This window comes from Octopus bimaculoides, chromosome 5 (assembly GCF_046866305.1).
Source record: "Octopus bimaculoides isolate indiv1 chromosome 5, ASM4686630v1, whole genome shotgun sequence".
In the NCBI taxonomy this organism is placed as follows: domain Eukaryota; kingdom Metazoa; phylum Mollusca; class Cephalopoda; order Octopoda; family Octopodidae; genus Octopus; species Octopus bimaculoides.
Window position 1 is genome coordinate 94436972 of NC_142932.1, and position 17860 is coordinate 94454831.

At 36.4% G+C, this 17860-nt stretch overlaps 1 protein-coding gene across 1 annotated transcript in view; it reads left to right on the forward strand.

The window, feature by feature from the left end:
- The first annotated feature begins 1329 nt into the window (after positions 1-1329).
- Positions 1330-17860, forward strand: part of LOC106876228 (importin-7) — a 60419-nt gene continuing 43888 nt past the window's right edge. The window contains exon 1 of the mRNA XM_052968306.2: positions 1330-1778. Within this exon, the coding sequence (XP_052824266.1) occupies positions 1695-1778 (84 nt within the window). The 5' untranslated portion in view covers positions 1330-1694. The remainder of the gene's footprint in view (positions 1779-17860) is intronic.

Genomic DNA, 17860 nt, shown 5'->3' on the forward strand with positions numbered 1-17860 from the left:
TATGCAGTTACTTTACACAAACAGATAAAAACTGTAGTAAGTGCTGGTACAATATCAAATGATTCAATAACTGATTTATATTAAACACTACGGTTTTTCCTACTCAGATAGTTATAGGCTCAAGAACAGGGGGTGCAAGCACACTCCCTAAACTATTTTGGGGCAATGAGAATACTTTGAACATCCTCCTGAAAATCCTCATTGCCAAAATGAATGAGCATAGAAACACATTGAACTGATTTGAAACATTACTTTTCCATTATTGGATTTGTATGATTTTGATTGATGTACAAATAAAATAATAATAATCATTATACCTGTTTGTTTTGATATTAAGATTAAAAAAAAAAAGCATTTTTTAAAAACAGTTTGGACCAGAGTTTGCCCCCTATGCATATTTCAATCCTGCACTTATGCTGTTGGTGCTCACTTCACATATGGGGCAAGTTTTATCTTTAAAACCTTTGGGTTGCTATTGATAATTTGTTAGAAGATACATAAGAAACATAGTAGTAGTTGTATCTGGCTATACTTGCAGTTCTTCGAAGGAAGCCTTACTGTAAAGTGATAAGATGAATGGACTAGAAAATATTCTTGACTTCTAAAGTTGTTAATATCCTTGACACATATAATTCTTCTGTTGTTTTCTGATCCTTAACATCCAACTATAACATTCATTCCAATGTGATTCTTCAGTCATGACAATTTATTAAAATTTATACACCAAAGAATCTATAATTTTAGATTTAAGAAAATTTTCAAATTCCATTTTTTAAAATTGATACAAACTCTGTCAGCTGAGTTTGTAACTTTTAATTCTTATTATAGCAAACAATTTGGAAGTGGAAGATGTCTCTTATCTGTGATATAAACTTGTGTAAATTAAATCTAATTGTAAGGAATACACATTGAAAATCAGTGAGCCAAAACAATGACCTAAATAAAATTTGAAGAATATGAGAGAAAGCATTTTTTTTCCAGCAACATTAAATAACTTCTAACTTTTTTTTACCAAGTGCTACACCTTCCCATTTTGTTATATGATGAAAATATATTAGTTCTTTAATAAAGATGAACTTTTATTTTCTTTATTGTTCTTTCTTCTCAGGAACATTAATTAATGATGACATCAAAAACATCACGTGCCACTGAACAAGCATCACCTGACACCAAAACAGTGTAGGACATTCTATTTCGCTATTCGCCCGCCATTGGACTCGATCGGACACGAACCAACACGAACATTTTATTGGAGTAAGCAGGCGTGGAACGATGATGCCTCATTGTCAGTCCAACTTCCGGCAATACATCCTTTTTGTACGAGTCTGCGCATTAAGCGTCCGTGTTGGCGCGTCTTAGGACATAACACGCTATTTCGGCTATTTTATATCATTAAAAAGAACTATAACAAAATAGCAGTCCAGTGAATCACGAACAGAATCTAACATAAATTAACAATCTTCCTTTACAATACTAAAACTGCTATTATTTTCACCGAACGGAGAAAAATTACACAAGTCCCAATAGGGTGACTTTAAATAATAATAAAAAAAAAGGAAAGGAAAAAGCGATAATATTGTTCTTATTTATTGAAGTCAGTTCATTTGTTGAGTAACCTTGCTTTCCTCTCACTTCATTGAGTCGGTTACGACTGATAGTTTTCTCCACGAGTGAAAGAGTAAACCGAAACTAACATGGACATAAACGAACTTGTTGAAGTGTTGCAAGCAACATTGGACCCGGCTCGCCGTGAGCAAGCCGAGCAGAAGCTTCATGAGGTAAGATTCACTCATAAAGATTGTTAAAATTCTTTTGATTGACGCTTTGAAGAATAATATAGATAGCACAGTTATCAAAAAGATAAAAAAAAAAACTCGTGCAAGTGCTCGTAATTCCATATAATTTAGTTAAAACCGATGTTATATATTACGCACATACGTGAGGAATAGATGCATGTTTCGAAAACTTTATATTCCTCTGGAAGTTTTTGACAGATCAACCTTGTAAAAGGTTCATATGTATACGTACTAAATTGATTCCCGTTGAAAATTTGCCTTCAGTAAAATGACTCTACTGTTAATGTATTGTGAAGGAAATTCATGGTAAGTAAGGCAGCGTAAAGAAAGGACGAACGACGACTATTCTGTTGGCGGAAGGAGTTAACACGTTTTTCAAAATGGCAGACAAATCGCGATGGAATAAAAGAAATACTTAGGGCAAGCATTCAGTTTGGAAACTGGGAAAATATATTGATATTATTTAGGTTAATTACATTAATATATCAGGGAATAATACATGTTCTGTTAATTTTTTCACTCCCAGCATTACACTTAAATTTTCACATACGCGCGCGCGCACATCTAATTGCATGTTTCTTATCTATTCTTAAGTGTTTCATTTTGTTACAAAGTCGCTTTATTACCAACGAAAATAGCTATTAGTGAATTATCAAGTTCCGTCCTTTTCCCCTCTCTTAATCGTAAAACTTTTTTTGTTTCACTACAGCGATTTTTTGAAAAAATGTCCAAATAAAAAATAGCAAATATGTACATGTATGCATATATATATATATATATACACATACATACACACACACACACACACACACACACACACACACACACACATATATATATATATATATATATATATATATATATATTTATATAATAGTAATAATGAACGAACGCATCAAAGAATTGCCTGCGTATCAGTGTCATGTAGTTTGAAACACGTGTGTGTGTAAATGAATATCTGCGCAGGAATGCGCCTTCAGAGTATTAAAAGAAAGTATGGTAAATCAGTGTCAGGATTTGCTCGTCACTACACAATATCGATTATTTTTATTCTGGTGTTAGATTGGTGCCAATCTGAGAATATAAAATCCTTGTTTCGGAGTTGTATGAATGATACTTAGATATTATAGTCACTTTTATATCTTTCAAGCTTTGTCCATTGCGATTGCCTCAAAAATCGGGGACCAGTTCTTGCAGCTTGAATGATACAAAAACTTTTACTTTGCATATTACTTGCTGAAAGCATATGAAAAATTGTTTTAAATGAGTTGCATGGTGGTAAAGCTTTCTGGATCCCAATGTGAGACATCTTTCCTAATTAGTTTATCATTTCGCTGTTAATATGGTCCTCGTGTATATTACTTTGATGACTTTATGAAATAGTTTCATTAGTGTCTATTAGCTTATTGTTAATTATATTTTAGTTATATCGACTAATGGAATTTTAAATAGTTGCCCTTTAAAAAAGTAATGCTTTAAATATGTTAGTATTTTTTTTTTTTTTAATTCTGTTAAATCGTTCATACTATTTTGTTTGTGTCATTTTAATCTGTCGATGGATTATTTGTCAGCATTGCTTCGAACAGTGTTTAAGTATCAATCTGGCGGTGGAAATATGTCAAAATGATCGTGAAATTACTGCGATATCTCATTGCTTTTTCCGAGTCTTTTTTTTTTTTCATAGACACAAACGTCAATCATTCTCGTACTGTCATCTTAAATATTAAATTAACTGGTGTATCAAATAGTTTAGGTGCATGTCAGGTGACTTGCGTCATACTCTAGGAAATACGAAATAAAATTACAGAAAACCCACCATACACGTGTTAAGATTAGTTTTCTTATGTAATTTTTTTTTCTCGACAAAGTGGAATCTGAGCAAGTGTTCGCTTGTCTTTTCTTCAGTTTCTGTTTAGAGAAGCATGAATTCAACTTAAATCTGACATGCAGATGGTAGAGAGCTGAATTAAATACTTTATTGTTTTCACTTTTCGAGTTAGGACTCTCGTCTGTATCGACTTTGATCGTACCTCATTCCTGTTAGCGCTATACAATCGTTCAGTAGACTGCATTGTCATTCGTGTAAATTGTCTTGATTTTTAGTTTCAACAAGTTAACTTCCCACCCATTCTCTCTTTCCTACAAGGCACTTTTTCCTCAACAGTATGTTCAATAGTTGCTTATTTGAATGAGTTTTAAAATCCTTGCTGTTAATAAGCTACAGTAATTTATAACTTGCGATCTGGTAGCTTAAACAAAAGTCTATTATAATTAAATAGTAATTAATTTATCATATTTACTCACTGTGAAATAGATTTTGCACATATCTTAATTTGTAATCTAATCATTTCTTAATTAAAAGATTTAATTATTCAATGCTCCTAGGAGTTTAAAAAGGTCAGCAATAGTTGTCGCTGAGTTCTTTTGGCAATTTTCACTTAAGAGTGATGATCATACTACTCGGTTTCAACAATACTAATAACTACATAAACTTTTGCGGAAATCATCCTTGTTTTTCTCGGACCATGTCTGATATATAGAAGCTAACATTCCTGATACTTCTCAGCTGATGTGTTAGTGAACATTTTCTTGCTATGCGAATAGGGTGTGTGTATCACACACACCTATATATACAGACATACACAGAAATATGAGTCAGTTTCCCTCCAACCAATTGTTTGAGCACATGATATAGATCCTTGGTGAGGGAGTGTAATATAAAATAGGTTGAACACGTGCAACTTACATTAAGAAATACAAAAGTCCTTTTATATCCAATAATTTTTTTTTTCAAAATTTAATGTTAGACTATAAATATTGAACTATGCCAGGATTGAACCGATAATATATATTTACTTAGGAATTTAGTTTATTATATTTTGATAGTGGAGAACTTTGAGTAAATTCTTGACTTGATTTGTGATAGTATGGCTGATGCTTTACAGCAGTAAAAGAATTTGAATTCTTTTCATAGAACTACTGGTGTGGTTCTTGGATAGCTTCATTTGTTCTCGGAAACAATATAGATTTCGTTTACTTTTTAAAATTACCTCTTATAATTTCCTGATGATAGCTCATCTAGCATTATCTTTAAACATTTTTCTGTGTTTTGTGTAAATTTTAAAGAAATAATTCGTACCCTTTGTGTGTGTATATAAATTGTTGGGTATGTGTATCATCATATATCTGCTATCCATAATGGCATGGTGGTCATAGTCTGAGCCTTATTTGTAGTTACTTTCTTTCTGAGTGTGGTTGGGGAATCACAACTCATTTGTATATTTTATTTTGACATGGTTTCTGTTGCTAGATGCTCTTCCTAGCAGTAATCACTTTACAGAATACTAGGTACATTTCATTGTGGTACCTGCACTGGTGAGGTCGCTTTGTTCTCTGCTAGACAAAAAAGGGGCTTCACAGCTTATTTTTTTCACTTGTTCAGCACATAGTGATCATTAGAATGAAAAAAAGAAAGGGTGCCTGCAGATGAACTGAGGTGAGAAGGAGAAAATATAACAGAGAGAGGAAGAAGAAATGGGAAGAGACAGAACTAGAGTAATGAAGGGAGGCAGTGGGTAATGAAATAACAGCAGAAAATAATGGCAACTAAAAAGATTGCATGTGAGATAGTAAGTAGTCATAGAAATGGTCACTGCTAAGTGATTGTGTTGGATGTAAGTAGTGACCCAGGTATCTATTTAAGGGTAATGTTAGCCAGTACAAAAGAGCAGTAGTGGTGTTAATAGAAGATAAGAGTGTTGGTTGTCGATAAAAGTATATCCTGAGCTAGAGCAAGCAACACAATAAAGGTAATAAAGAAGCACATTGGATATCAGTAGATCTGATACAAACTCTTTTTACTCAGGTATTGTTTGGAGAGAGACTGGTGGCAGTGGACAAGGGAGGGCTAGTTACAGGTAATCATAGAAATGATAGAGAATGTGATGAATGGCATGGTGTATTAAAAAGGAAAGGTGGGGCACTATGCAAAAGAGCATCGGATGAAGACATAGTAGGTACAAAGGAGTAAAAGGTGCAGTTAGAAATATATACATTATGTATCTCTGCCCTCATAAATACTCTAGTTTTAACCTGTATTTTGCTCTGTTTGTACAAACAGATTTGCTTTTGCATTAGAAAGTGCCATCAATGCCAGAAGTATCTAGCCATAAGATGATCTTTAGTAAGATGCCTTGCTCTGTGGTCAAGTGATACTGAGGAAGCTTGGGGCTGATGAAAGGCATTTTGGGGCTGTATAAGTAATACACATGTGCAAACAGCAAATTAGTAAAATGCAATGAATTAGAGCAATGAGATCAGCATGAAGGGAGTATATTGGGGCTTGGTTCTTAGCTCCCTTCTGTTCTTTATAGTCCTTCAAGTCATAATGTTAGAGTAAAGACACTAGTTGCATATAGGAAATCATATGCAGACCTGACTTTTAGCTGAATCTGTAGTAGAAATAAAGAAATTGCAAGCATGGAAACCAAATCTAGAATTGAGAGGCTTCAAAGTAAACTTGACAAAGACTAAAAAATTAGAAAGTAGGGAAGAAGACAACCCTGTTGCTCATAAGAAATAGCTATCAGATTGGCTATGTAAACTATAGCTAAACAAGACGTGTAATGGGATCACAAGCAAGTTAACAGATGGGTAGACTTCACATCAGATGATGCACAGGGGTAATTAGTACAAAAAACCATGCAAAATACTTTTTTCGATGCACAGGTAGCTCTCTGGATGTAGGGTGGATGATTAGAAAACATTAGCAATGGTTAGAAAAAGTTCAGGGAGCTTTTCCCTCAGTGAAGGTCAGGATATATGATACTGGTGTACAGAGTATGATGCTGTTTGGTAGTAAGATGTGGGCCTTGAATGCAGAGGATTTGTGACGATTAGAGAAAAATGAAGTATGCTTTCTTGTGGCCTTGAAGATGATCCTGCATATCGCATTGTACTTGTCTCCTGGGACGGTAGTATCTTGCAAACCTTTTTGTACTGCTACTGATGATATGGGTGATACTTTCCACACTGGCATGGCACAATTGACACTTTCTATCATGGTGTGGAAATCTAAGAGGTATTTTTTTATGTTGAGCAGGTATTTAGTAACTCTCCAATTCTTGGATAACAAAGGCGTAGCCTTCCAAATGAAGTGTTAAGTACTTATCACAGGTCTAAGAAGGCTACAATTCATGTCAGTGTTGTTGGCATTCTCTAACTTACGGAATATCTATGCAGGCATAACTTTTGGCTGGTATAATGAATATTCCTTTTCTAAGTCTGCATAAGTAGGTCAGTCCAATTAAGCTTGGTTTACATGGAGCAGCTGTACACTCAGTACCTTTGTAGGAGTTCTCTACCTAATCTCAATGTTATTTACTTTCACTGAGTATACAAGTGATGTACTCCTCTTTATTGTTCAGTAGTTGTCTAAGTGACACCACTATACTCGAAGGCTGTCTGTCTTAGGTATCTTCATTTATCCATCCATTTAACATAAATTCTGTCACTGCTGATGTAGAATTTACTATGCATTGCTGGTATCTTCCTCATTACAATTTCCAACTATGCATATATGTATGTATTTATACATGTGTATATTATGTATTACTGTGTGTTAAGAAGCAAACTTCTTACTGACATGTAGTAAGAACCATGTGGGAAGTTTGCTTCCCAACCACATGGTTCTGCATTCAGTCCTGCCTGGCACCTTGGGCAAATGTCTTCTCGAGCCTTGGGCTGACCAAAGCATTGGAAGTTTATTTGGTAGACAGAAAGTGAAAGAAATCTATTTTGTGTATGTAATACATACATATATATATATATATATATATATATATATATATATATATATATATATATATATATATGTATATATATATATATAACTACCTCGTCGACAAGTGACAGGGACCTTCTCTTTGTGGCTGGAGACTTCAACGGTCATGTCGGACGTCGTGCTGGAGGCTTCCATGGCATACATGGAGGCTATGGCTTCGGTTCCCGCAACGAGGAGAGAACCAGACTGCTGGAGTTCTGTGATGCAACCGATCTTATGGTCTGCAATACCAACTTCAGGAAACCTGCCAGTCACCTACCGCTCCGGCAGACACTCTAGCCAAATCGACTACATCCTCGCCAGAAATAGGGAAAGAGGGCGGCATATAAATGCCAAAACCTACCCTGGCGAAGAATGTACCCCACAATATAGATTAGTAGTTAGCGACTTTGGGATCAAGGCAAAATGGGTGCCCAGAATTAGACAGGCTTGGAGGAGAAGGGTGTGGAAGCTTAAAGACCCTGTAAACGGACAGAGACTTAGAGACAAGTTACTTGAAGCATTTAACAAAATAGAAGGGGATATAGCATCATACAACGTGGAAGACAATTGGAGATTTCTGCGGGACAACCTGTTGAAAGCCACCAACCAGATTTGTGGGTGGTGTAAGGTCCCCTCCCGACCCAGAGTAACGTGGTGGTGGAACAAGGAGGTAGACAGGGCTATTAGACAAAAGAAACAGGCTTGGAAGGACTGGAAGAACGGTGGTAGCAGGGAATTGTACCAATGTGCCAGAAGGGAGGCTAGGCGACAGGTTTATTTAGCCAGAGGGGAAGCAGATAAGGAAAGATTTGCCAATGTTCTGCGCCGTGAGGACCAAAGACTTGAGGTATTTCGTGTTGCAAGACAGTGTAGGAGAGAGAATAGTGATGTTGTAGGAGAGAAATGTGTTTGCATGGATGATGGTACGCTTGCACTAAATGAGGATGCAAAGAAAGAGGTCTGGAGATGCCACTACGATAGATTGCTTAACAAAGAGAATGAATGGGAGAAAGAGAGCCTGCTGTATGTCGACCCAATAGAGGGACCAGCTATCCGAGTTGATAGTACCAGGGTAGATAAAGCAATTAAGAGTATGAAGACCAGGAAAGCCCCCGGCCCATCAGGAATCACTGCAGAGATGCTCAAAATATCTGGCAGTGTTGGCTATAGCCTAGTCACCCGTATTACGAACCAGGTGATACACGAAGGAGTCATACCCAATGACTGGTGTAGCAGCATCATAGTCAACTGCTACAAAGGTAAAGGTGACGCTTTAGATACAAATAATTACAGAGGCATCAAGCTGTTAGATCAGGTTATGAAAGTTACAGAGAGGGTCATAGCCCAACTAATTAGGGAGCGAATCAATTTAGAGGAGATGCAGTTTGGGTTCGTGCCAGGTAAAAGCACTACTGATGCCTTATTTCTAGTGAGACAGTTGCAGGAGAAATACCTAGCTAAGGATAAACCTCTGTACCTGGCTTTCGTTGACATGGAGAAAGCCTTTGACAGGGTCCCCCGATCCCTTATCTGGTGGTCAATGAGGAAACTAGGGATAGAAGAATGGTTAGTGAGAGCTGTGCGAGCCATGTACAGAGATGCTGCCAGTAAGGTGAGGGTTGGAAATGAGTACAGCAATGAATTCCGGGTAGAGGTAGGGGTCCACAAAGGTTCCGTCCTCAGCCCCCTCTTATTTATCATAGTCCTCCAGGCAATCACAGAGGAGTTCAAGACAGGTTGCCCCTGGGAGCTCCTCTATGCTGATGACCTTGCCCTAATTGCGGAGTCACTATCAGAACTAGAGAAGTTTCAGGTGTGGAAGCAAGGTCTAGAATTGAAGGGCCTTAGAGTCAACCTAGCTAAAACCAAAATCCTAATAAGTAGGAAGGTAGATAAAACACAAACCCCTTCAGGTAGATGGCCCTGCTCAGTATGTAGAAAAGGAGTAGGTAGTAACTCTATAAGATGTACCCGGTGCAAGCTATGGACACATAAGAGGTGCAGCAACATCAAAGGAAGGTTAACTAGCAAGTTAGTTTTTGTTTGTGGCAGATGTTCAGGTGCAATAAAGACTGTAAACAAACAGGAAACAACTTCTATCTCATTCCAGGGTGAAAAACTAGAGGTAGTCGATAGCTTCCGCTATCTGGGCGACCAAGTTAGTAGTGGGGGTGGGTGCGCTAAAAGTGTAGCTGCTAGAATAAGAATAGCCTGGGCAAAGTTTAGAGAGCTCTTACCCCTGCTGGCGACAAAGGGACTCTCACTCAGAGTAAAAGGCAGACTGTATGACGCATGCGTACGAACAGCCATGCTACATGGCAGTGAAACATGAGCTGTAACTGCTGAGGACATACGTAAGCTCGCAAGGAATGTAGCCAGTATGCTCCGTTGGATGTGTAATGTCAATGTGAATACCCGTCAGAGTGTAAGTATCTTGAGAGAAAAGCTGAACATTAGAAGCATCAGTTGTGGTGTGCAAGAGAGACGATTGCGCTGGTATGGACATGTGGTGAGAATGGATGAGGATAGCTGCGTGAAAAAGTGCCACACCCTAACAGTTGAGGGAACCCGTGGAAGAGGTAGGCCCAGGAAGACCTGGGCTGAGGTGGTGAGGCAAGACCTTCGTACATTGGGCCTCACCGAGGCGATGACTACTGACCGAGACCTTTGGAAATGTGCTGTGCGTGAGAAGACCCGGCAAGCCAAGTAAGATCGTTGCCAGTGCCCCTGGACTTGTTCTTGTGCGGGTGGCACATGAGATGCACCATTTTGAGCGTGGCCGTTGCCAGTACTGCCTGACTGGCTCCCGTAGGATTTTCGAGCGAGATCGTTGCCAGTGCCCCTGGACTGGCTTGTGCGGGTGGCACATAAAAGACACCATTTTGAGCGTGGCCGTTTTCGTGCGGGTGACACGTAAAAGCACCCACTACACTCTCTGAGTGGTTGGCGTTAGGAAGGGCATCCAGCTGTAGAAACTCTGCCAAATTAGACTGGAGCCTGGTGTTGCCATCCGGTTTCACCAGTCCTCAGTCAAATCGTCCAACCTATGCTAGCATGGAAAGCGGACGTTAAACGATGATGATGATGATGATACACACACATGTATGCATGTTTGGTGTGCTTACATTGCTGTACTTAGTAGTTTGGCAAAGAGATTGATGGAATAAGTACCAGGCTTAAAAAGGAAAGAAACTAATGCAGTTGATTCATGAAACTAAAAATTCAAGGTGGTGCCCCAGCTTGGCAGCAGTCTAATCGCTGAAAAATGTAAAAGAGAAAAAAGATGTGGATATTTATGGCTATCATATTATATATATATAATGTGTGTGTGTGTGTGTATATATATATGTGAATATATGTGTGCGTATATATAATGTATGTATATATGTGTGTATATATATATATGTGTATATATCTTTATATATAATGTATATATTGTATATATATAATATATGTGTATACATATATATATATATGTATATATATAATGTATATATATATATGTGTGTGTATATCTATATATAATGTATATGTGTGTATATATATAATGTATATATGTGTATATATATGTATATATAATGTATATATATGTATATATAATGTATATATATGTATATATAATGTATATATATGTATATATAATGTATATATATATATGTACATATAATGTATATATATGTATATATAATGTATATATATGTATATATAATGTATATATATGTATATATAATGTATATATATATATGTACATATAATGTATGTATATATATTTGTGTATATATATGTGTATATGTATATATATGTGTGTATATATGTGTACATGTATATATACATGTGTGTGTATATATGTGTGTGTGTGTGTGTATATATATGTGTAATGTATATAATGTATATATTGGACGATTTGACTGAGGATTGGCGAACCAGATGGCTGCACCAGGCTCCAATGTGTGTGTATATATAATGTATATTTATGTATGTGTGTGTGTGTGTGTGTATATATATATATAATGTATATCCCCTTCAGGTAGATGGTCCTGCTCGATCTGTAGAAAAGGCGTAGGTAGAAACTCTATAAGATGTACCCAGTGCAAGCAAGCGATGGACACATAAGAGGTGCAGCAATATCAAAGGAAGGTTAACTAGGAAGTTAGTTTTTGTATGTGGCAGATGTTCAGGAGCAATAAACACTGAAACTGTGCAGAAAACAACTTCTGCCACATTCCAGGGAGAAAAACTAGACATAGTGGATAGCTTCCGCTATCTAGGTGACCAAGTTAGTAGTGGAGGAGAGTGAGCTGAAAGTGTAGCTGCTAGAATAAGAATAACCTGGGCAAAGTTCAGAGAGCTCTTACCTCTGCTGGTGACAAAGGGCCTCTCACTCAGAGTAAAAAGCAGACTGTATGACGTATGTGTACGAACAGCCATGCTACATGGCAGTGAAACATGGATCGTGGACCTTGAAGCTGTGAGATGAGAAGTTAGTGGGTATAGGTGAACAAGAAATGTAGTTGGATAGAAGTTGCAAGGGTATGGGCGAGTGAAAGTCTTAGCTATAGGTAACTGCTGAGTGGGTGAACTTTATGAGCAATTATTGAGGTATATAAGTAAGGGAAATAGGTAAAAGTTGGTGACAACCGTAGAAGTTGTGAAGGGTGACCAATTATAGTTGAGGAGATAGGGAAGAGAACACTGACTAGAAAAGGAGGTGGTGAGATAAAGAACAGCAGAATTGTAGTAAAAATAATGATATAGTAGATGGTGGAGGAAGAGAGAGGGTAGACGAAAGGGAGAGAAAGATGTGCTTAGGTAGGCTGCAAGAACAGGGCAGACGTAATGAATGAGGACAAGTAAGTGTATAATGGCTCAGGAGAGTAATCTATGTAAAATGTGAGTGGAGAAGACTTAAGAATGAAAGATGGGATAACAATGAAATGGTTCTGAGTACTAACAGAGGTAGGGTGTTAAATGGTATCAAGATGATATATTTCAAAGATTATAAAATGAGATTAAATACCTGGGGAGATGGAATAAAAGTCCAAAGAGAGAGTGGAAGAGTGTAAATGTGGGTATGTATGAATGTGGTCTATATCACTGGAATGATAGAGAATGGCTGTCAGAAAGAGAGAGATACAAGAGGAGGTAAGAGGTCAAATGGTGTAAATGTTGTTTGTGAGAGTGTTAGGAGGCTTTATATCTAGTGTCAAGCTTGAAGAAGCTGATCCAGGGTTTCAGTTGACTCTTGTTTGCATGTTGTGGGCTAAAAAAAGCTTTGTCTACTTGTTGAAATTAATTGCATGATCATAACTGTCACTGAACTGTGATAAGTTTGAAGATTTTGTAATAATATATGAAATTTTCATGTGTGTGTAAGTCTGTCAAGGTAATAAATACTAGCCAGAAAGTGTTCAAACCTATGTAACCAGTTCCAAAAATTGTGAAGGGATTGTGTTGAACTTTTCATATTTGATTCATAGAATAAACTGTTGTAAGAAGATAGTGTATATCAAAGACTTTAAAAAGTGTTAAAATTTACCCAAGGGAGAGCACTCACCCAGCATGTGGTAGATCAATTAATTGTAGCATCACAACCTCTGCCTTATCTAACATTGTTCTTGAAGGTATTAAAGATCAAATAATTTTGTTAGGCCCATTTTGTTTCTCAATGAAGAGAAAATCTAGGTGCTGTTTCATTCTGAAAAGTTAGGACAAGCAACGTTGATACAAGCAAAATTTGAACTGAAATATGAGGTAGCAGATTTGAACCTGGTTCTTGTCTAGATAATACCTGCTGCTAATGTGTCATGTTTATATAAGAAAGCTCCTTTTCTGTGACCCTTCTTAAATCAAAACTCACAGTCTCTAAAGACATCTAAGGAACTAACTAGTCTGTTATTTCAGCTACTAACTAGTGAACAAACTGTCACTTCAGCTGCCTACACTGAACATGAAAATAGTATGAGAGAAATGTACATGGACAAGAGATTTTCTTGAACAGAGAGCTGACATGGTTACTCAACTTGCTGGAAATAATAGCCAAACTTCTAACAACTCACTTAAATAAAAGCTACTATTTAAATTATGGGACCATCATAACTAGAATGCCTTTCATTATATTGTTTTTTTTTCTCATTTTTCTTTTTGCTGTAACTGATTAGAGAATACACAACAAAGCCCTCTTCAAGTCAACAAGATAAAACTTTGTGGACACTTGACTTGTTAGATATAGCAGCCAAGTTTCCTTCAAATTTCTCTTTCATTTAAATATAGGGAGTTTATATTGACAAGATATTTGCATATGTATGTGCATATGACTAATATGAGAGCATATATGGAACAGGATAGAGAGCAACTTTTGAAGTTCAATTTTAAATTGCAGAAATATAAAATGGATAATATTATAATGACTTGCATAAAACTGTCTCCTGTAGTCAATATTTTATGAATGTTTTTTGACAGACAATTTAAAACAAAAATTTACTTTTTCACTCAGTGTATTGAACCTTTTGTAGATTTTATTGTTAAGAGTAGTTAAACTATTTTATAAAACATTTTTCTAATTCTTTTTCGTCAATAGTCTTTAATTACTAAAAATTTCACAAATAAGACAAAAAAGTAAGGTGGTGGACATTTTTAACATCTGTTTTGCATGTTGACATTACAGTATTAATTTTTTTTTCTGGAACATGGAAACTTTGAGAATAGGGAGTTTAACCATCTCAACCAATTATTTCTTCAAATAGTGTATTATTAAATTATACCTGTGGTATAGAGTAACTTAATAAATATCCACATAATTAATAATTAAGTGGAGTACTCAATTGTAACATTGATTTATTGGTTATTAAAAACAGTAACGAAAGGGTTAACCTGAGATTTTAAATGCTATAGATTTTGATATTATTCCAAAATGTATGTGAAATCCTAAAAACTCAGTTGTTTTGTCAACATACCTTTTTTTTTTTAAAAAAAAGATATTAAAAACTTTGAATCAATGTACATGCAATGTTGCTAGTCATACTTATAGATATACATAAATTTTCAGTGACAAAAAATATTTTAAAGCAAAAATGTAAATTCTTAGTTCCTTTTTGATTTTCTTCAGAGAAATTGTTGCTTTTAGTCTGAATTATGATGACATATTTTAAAAAATGAAAATTTAAGTCATCAATGATTCTAGAATGTGGAGCACTCTGTCAGTATCTACCTACAAGTCTGAGTGACCTTCTCATAAAATAAGGAACTTTTTTTTATTGATTTAGAATTCTTTCTATAAAGGTCAAAGAGTGCTCAGTAAGTTAACATTTGACTCAACTAGAAGGTTAAGCAAAAACATTTTTCAGTGCTTTATTTTGGTTAGATAAGATGATTCTGTAAATTGTCATTTGAAAGTCTCCTAAGTTTTAGTTCAGTAAAGTGAGACAAAATTAGATATACTAGTGGCATGTGTGGAAATTCCTACAGTTATTTCGAAAACTGTAAGAATGCTGAAGTTTATAGGAAACCATGAAATATTTCTTTTGAAATGGTATTTTTATCAGAAACATTTGATTCTTGACAGAGTAAAGTCCAGATATATGGTACTGAATAGCAGTAGTAGGAGAAAACATAGAAACCTTTTTAGCTAAGACTTGGCAATGGGTGAGGGACCCAGTTGAGTGCATGAACATTATACTTCCAGAACCTCACTTTCACTGAGCTAGCATAGATGGATGGGTATTCTTGATTGCTTGGCATTGCCAATCAATTTGGTCCTTTGTTATCTCTTTGAGGCATAGCATCTTGAGATCAACATCAGCCTCTTTGCCCCATGTCTTCATGGGTTTCCCTCTTCCATAGGTTCCATCCATTGTTAGTGATTGACATTTTATACTGCTGTCTTATCCATATGCATCTCATGGCCATACCAACACAATTTTCTCTCTTGCAAACTGCATGTAATTCCTCTTATGCTCAGTTTTTCTCTCAATACTTTTGTACTCTGTCATGCATACATATTGATATTGTACATCCAGTGGAGTATGACTGTTTCGGTTCTCTAGTATTTGCAAGTCTCCTGCATTCAGGGCTCATGTCTCACAACCATTTAGCATTGTAGTTTGTACACGAGCACCATACAGTCTGCCTTTTGTTACCAGCAGAGAGAACAGCTGCATAAACTCTTCCCAGTCTGTTTTTACTCTATATATCTTCCGTCTTCTTTCACTGCTAATTAGGTCACCTACTACCTATGGGGATCCCCCTGGGCATTTAAGAAAATCTTTTCCTTGTGATGTTAGTGTTTCTGTGCATCTGTCACATGCATGTTCTCTTTCTGTTAACTTGCAATTCCACTGCACCTTGTGTGTCTCATAATTTACACTGTATATGTTCTACGGGTTTTCTTACTACTTTTATATATACTAAGCTTGAATCTTGTTTACCTGTTTAGTAAAACTTTAGTCTTTGCTAAGTTAACTTTGAAGCCGTTTGATTCCAGGTTATGCTTTCATACTTGGAATCTTTCAAATTCAACAGATTTGTAAGAATGAGGTTATCAGCATATAGGAGATCTCACAGACTTCTGGTCTTAAGCATATCTTTTGTAGTCTGGATGACAAAGTTGAATAGAAATGGACTGAGAACTGTGCTCTTGATCCTTATCTGCTCTCTGAATTTGTTGTTGCACTTGTTCACTTTCACTATTAATTTTATGGCACCTCCATTTATGGTTTCTATGAGTCTCACAAGTCATTCATCTACTCTTCTTCAACAGCCACCAATTTATAGATTGACGGATTTTGTCAAAGGCTTTCTCTAGGCCAATGAATGCTAAGTATAGAGGCTTAAGTTCTTCACAAAGAAGATAGCATTAATAGTACTTCTTCATGCAAAACTGAACTGCATATTCATCTAGGTTTATTCTCTTAATTGAGCTATAACTCTTCCTATAACTTTCAAAATCTGGTCCATCAAATTTGTATCTCTGTAATTACCTTTTCTTAATCATTGGCCCTTGTGACTGTTGATTATGATGCTGCCATGGTTATTGGATATGGCACCTTCCATACAGTTTGATTGTAACGGTGACCAGGCTGTACCATATTCTGCTGGATGATTTAAGCATTTCAGCAGTAATTCATGATGGACCAGGGGCTTTCTCCATCTTGAGAACCTTGTTTTTCATAGTGCTATCTACTAAAATGACTGTTCCCATTGGTAGATCTGTGTTGAGAAGACATTTTTTCTCTCATATGCATTCTTCACATTTAATAGACTTTCATAGTAGCACTTCCATGTCTCTTTCTTTTCAGTATCACTCAATGCAAGTATGGCATTATGAATTTGTACATACTTCTCACCTGTATCTTGATTCTCTTGGGTGCTTTGTGCAGGCATGGCTTTGTCGTTTTAAGAAGCTTACTACCTACTGTGCAACATTTTGGGCGAGTGTCTTCTACTATAGCCCCTGCTTAATTAAAGCCTTGAGTAGACTTGGTAGGTAGAAACTGAAAGAAACCTCTCATATGTATGTGTGTGCACATGTTTGTTTGTACCCTTGTCTTGATATCATGCAGTGGTTACAAACAAACGTCACCATAATGCAAGCAATATTATTTGCTTCTGGTCTTTGTGAAAACATGTTTGGCCAAAGGGAAATATTGCTTTGCTGGCAACAGGCGAGGGCTGGTGACAGGAATGGCATTTGACCATAGAAAATTTGCATCAAGAAATTCCACCTGACTTGTGTAAGCATGAAAAAGTGGATGCTAAAAATGACGATGACACTGCCTTATCCAGAACACCTCACATCTCTTATCCTCCTACTGCAGAATGTTCCAACAAAGGCAAAGGTCATTTGATCTGCTGGGAACGTGATGGCCTCAGTTTTTTGGGATGCAAAAGGCAATGTGTTTAGTGGCTATCTTCAAAAAGAGCCAACTTGCTGAAGCAGTTACAAAAGGCTATCAAGACCAAATGTCCAGGAAAACTGACGAAAGGGGTCTTTCTGTTGTTTGATCATTTGTATCTCATAACTTCTAAGTCACATACTTCTATGCAGATGATGCATTACTTCATTTTTTTCTTAACCTTTAATGTATAAGTGTCATCCATACACAAGACACCTCTTGCTCAGCATGTTCTGCCTCCATGAACAGAAGCCTCCAAAACATCCCACAAGAGAAGAACAGCCTAGTTTCCTTCCGGAGCACAAAGATGCAGTCACTACATATATCAACAAAATAGTCCTGTACCACAT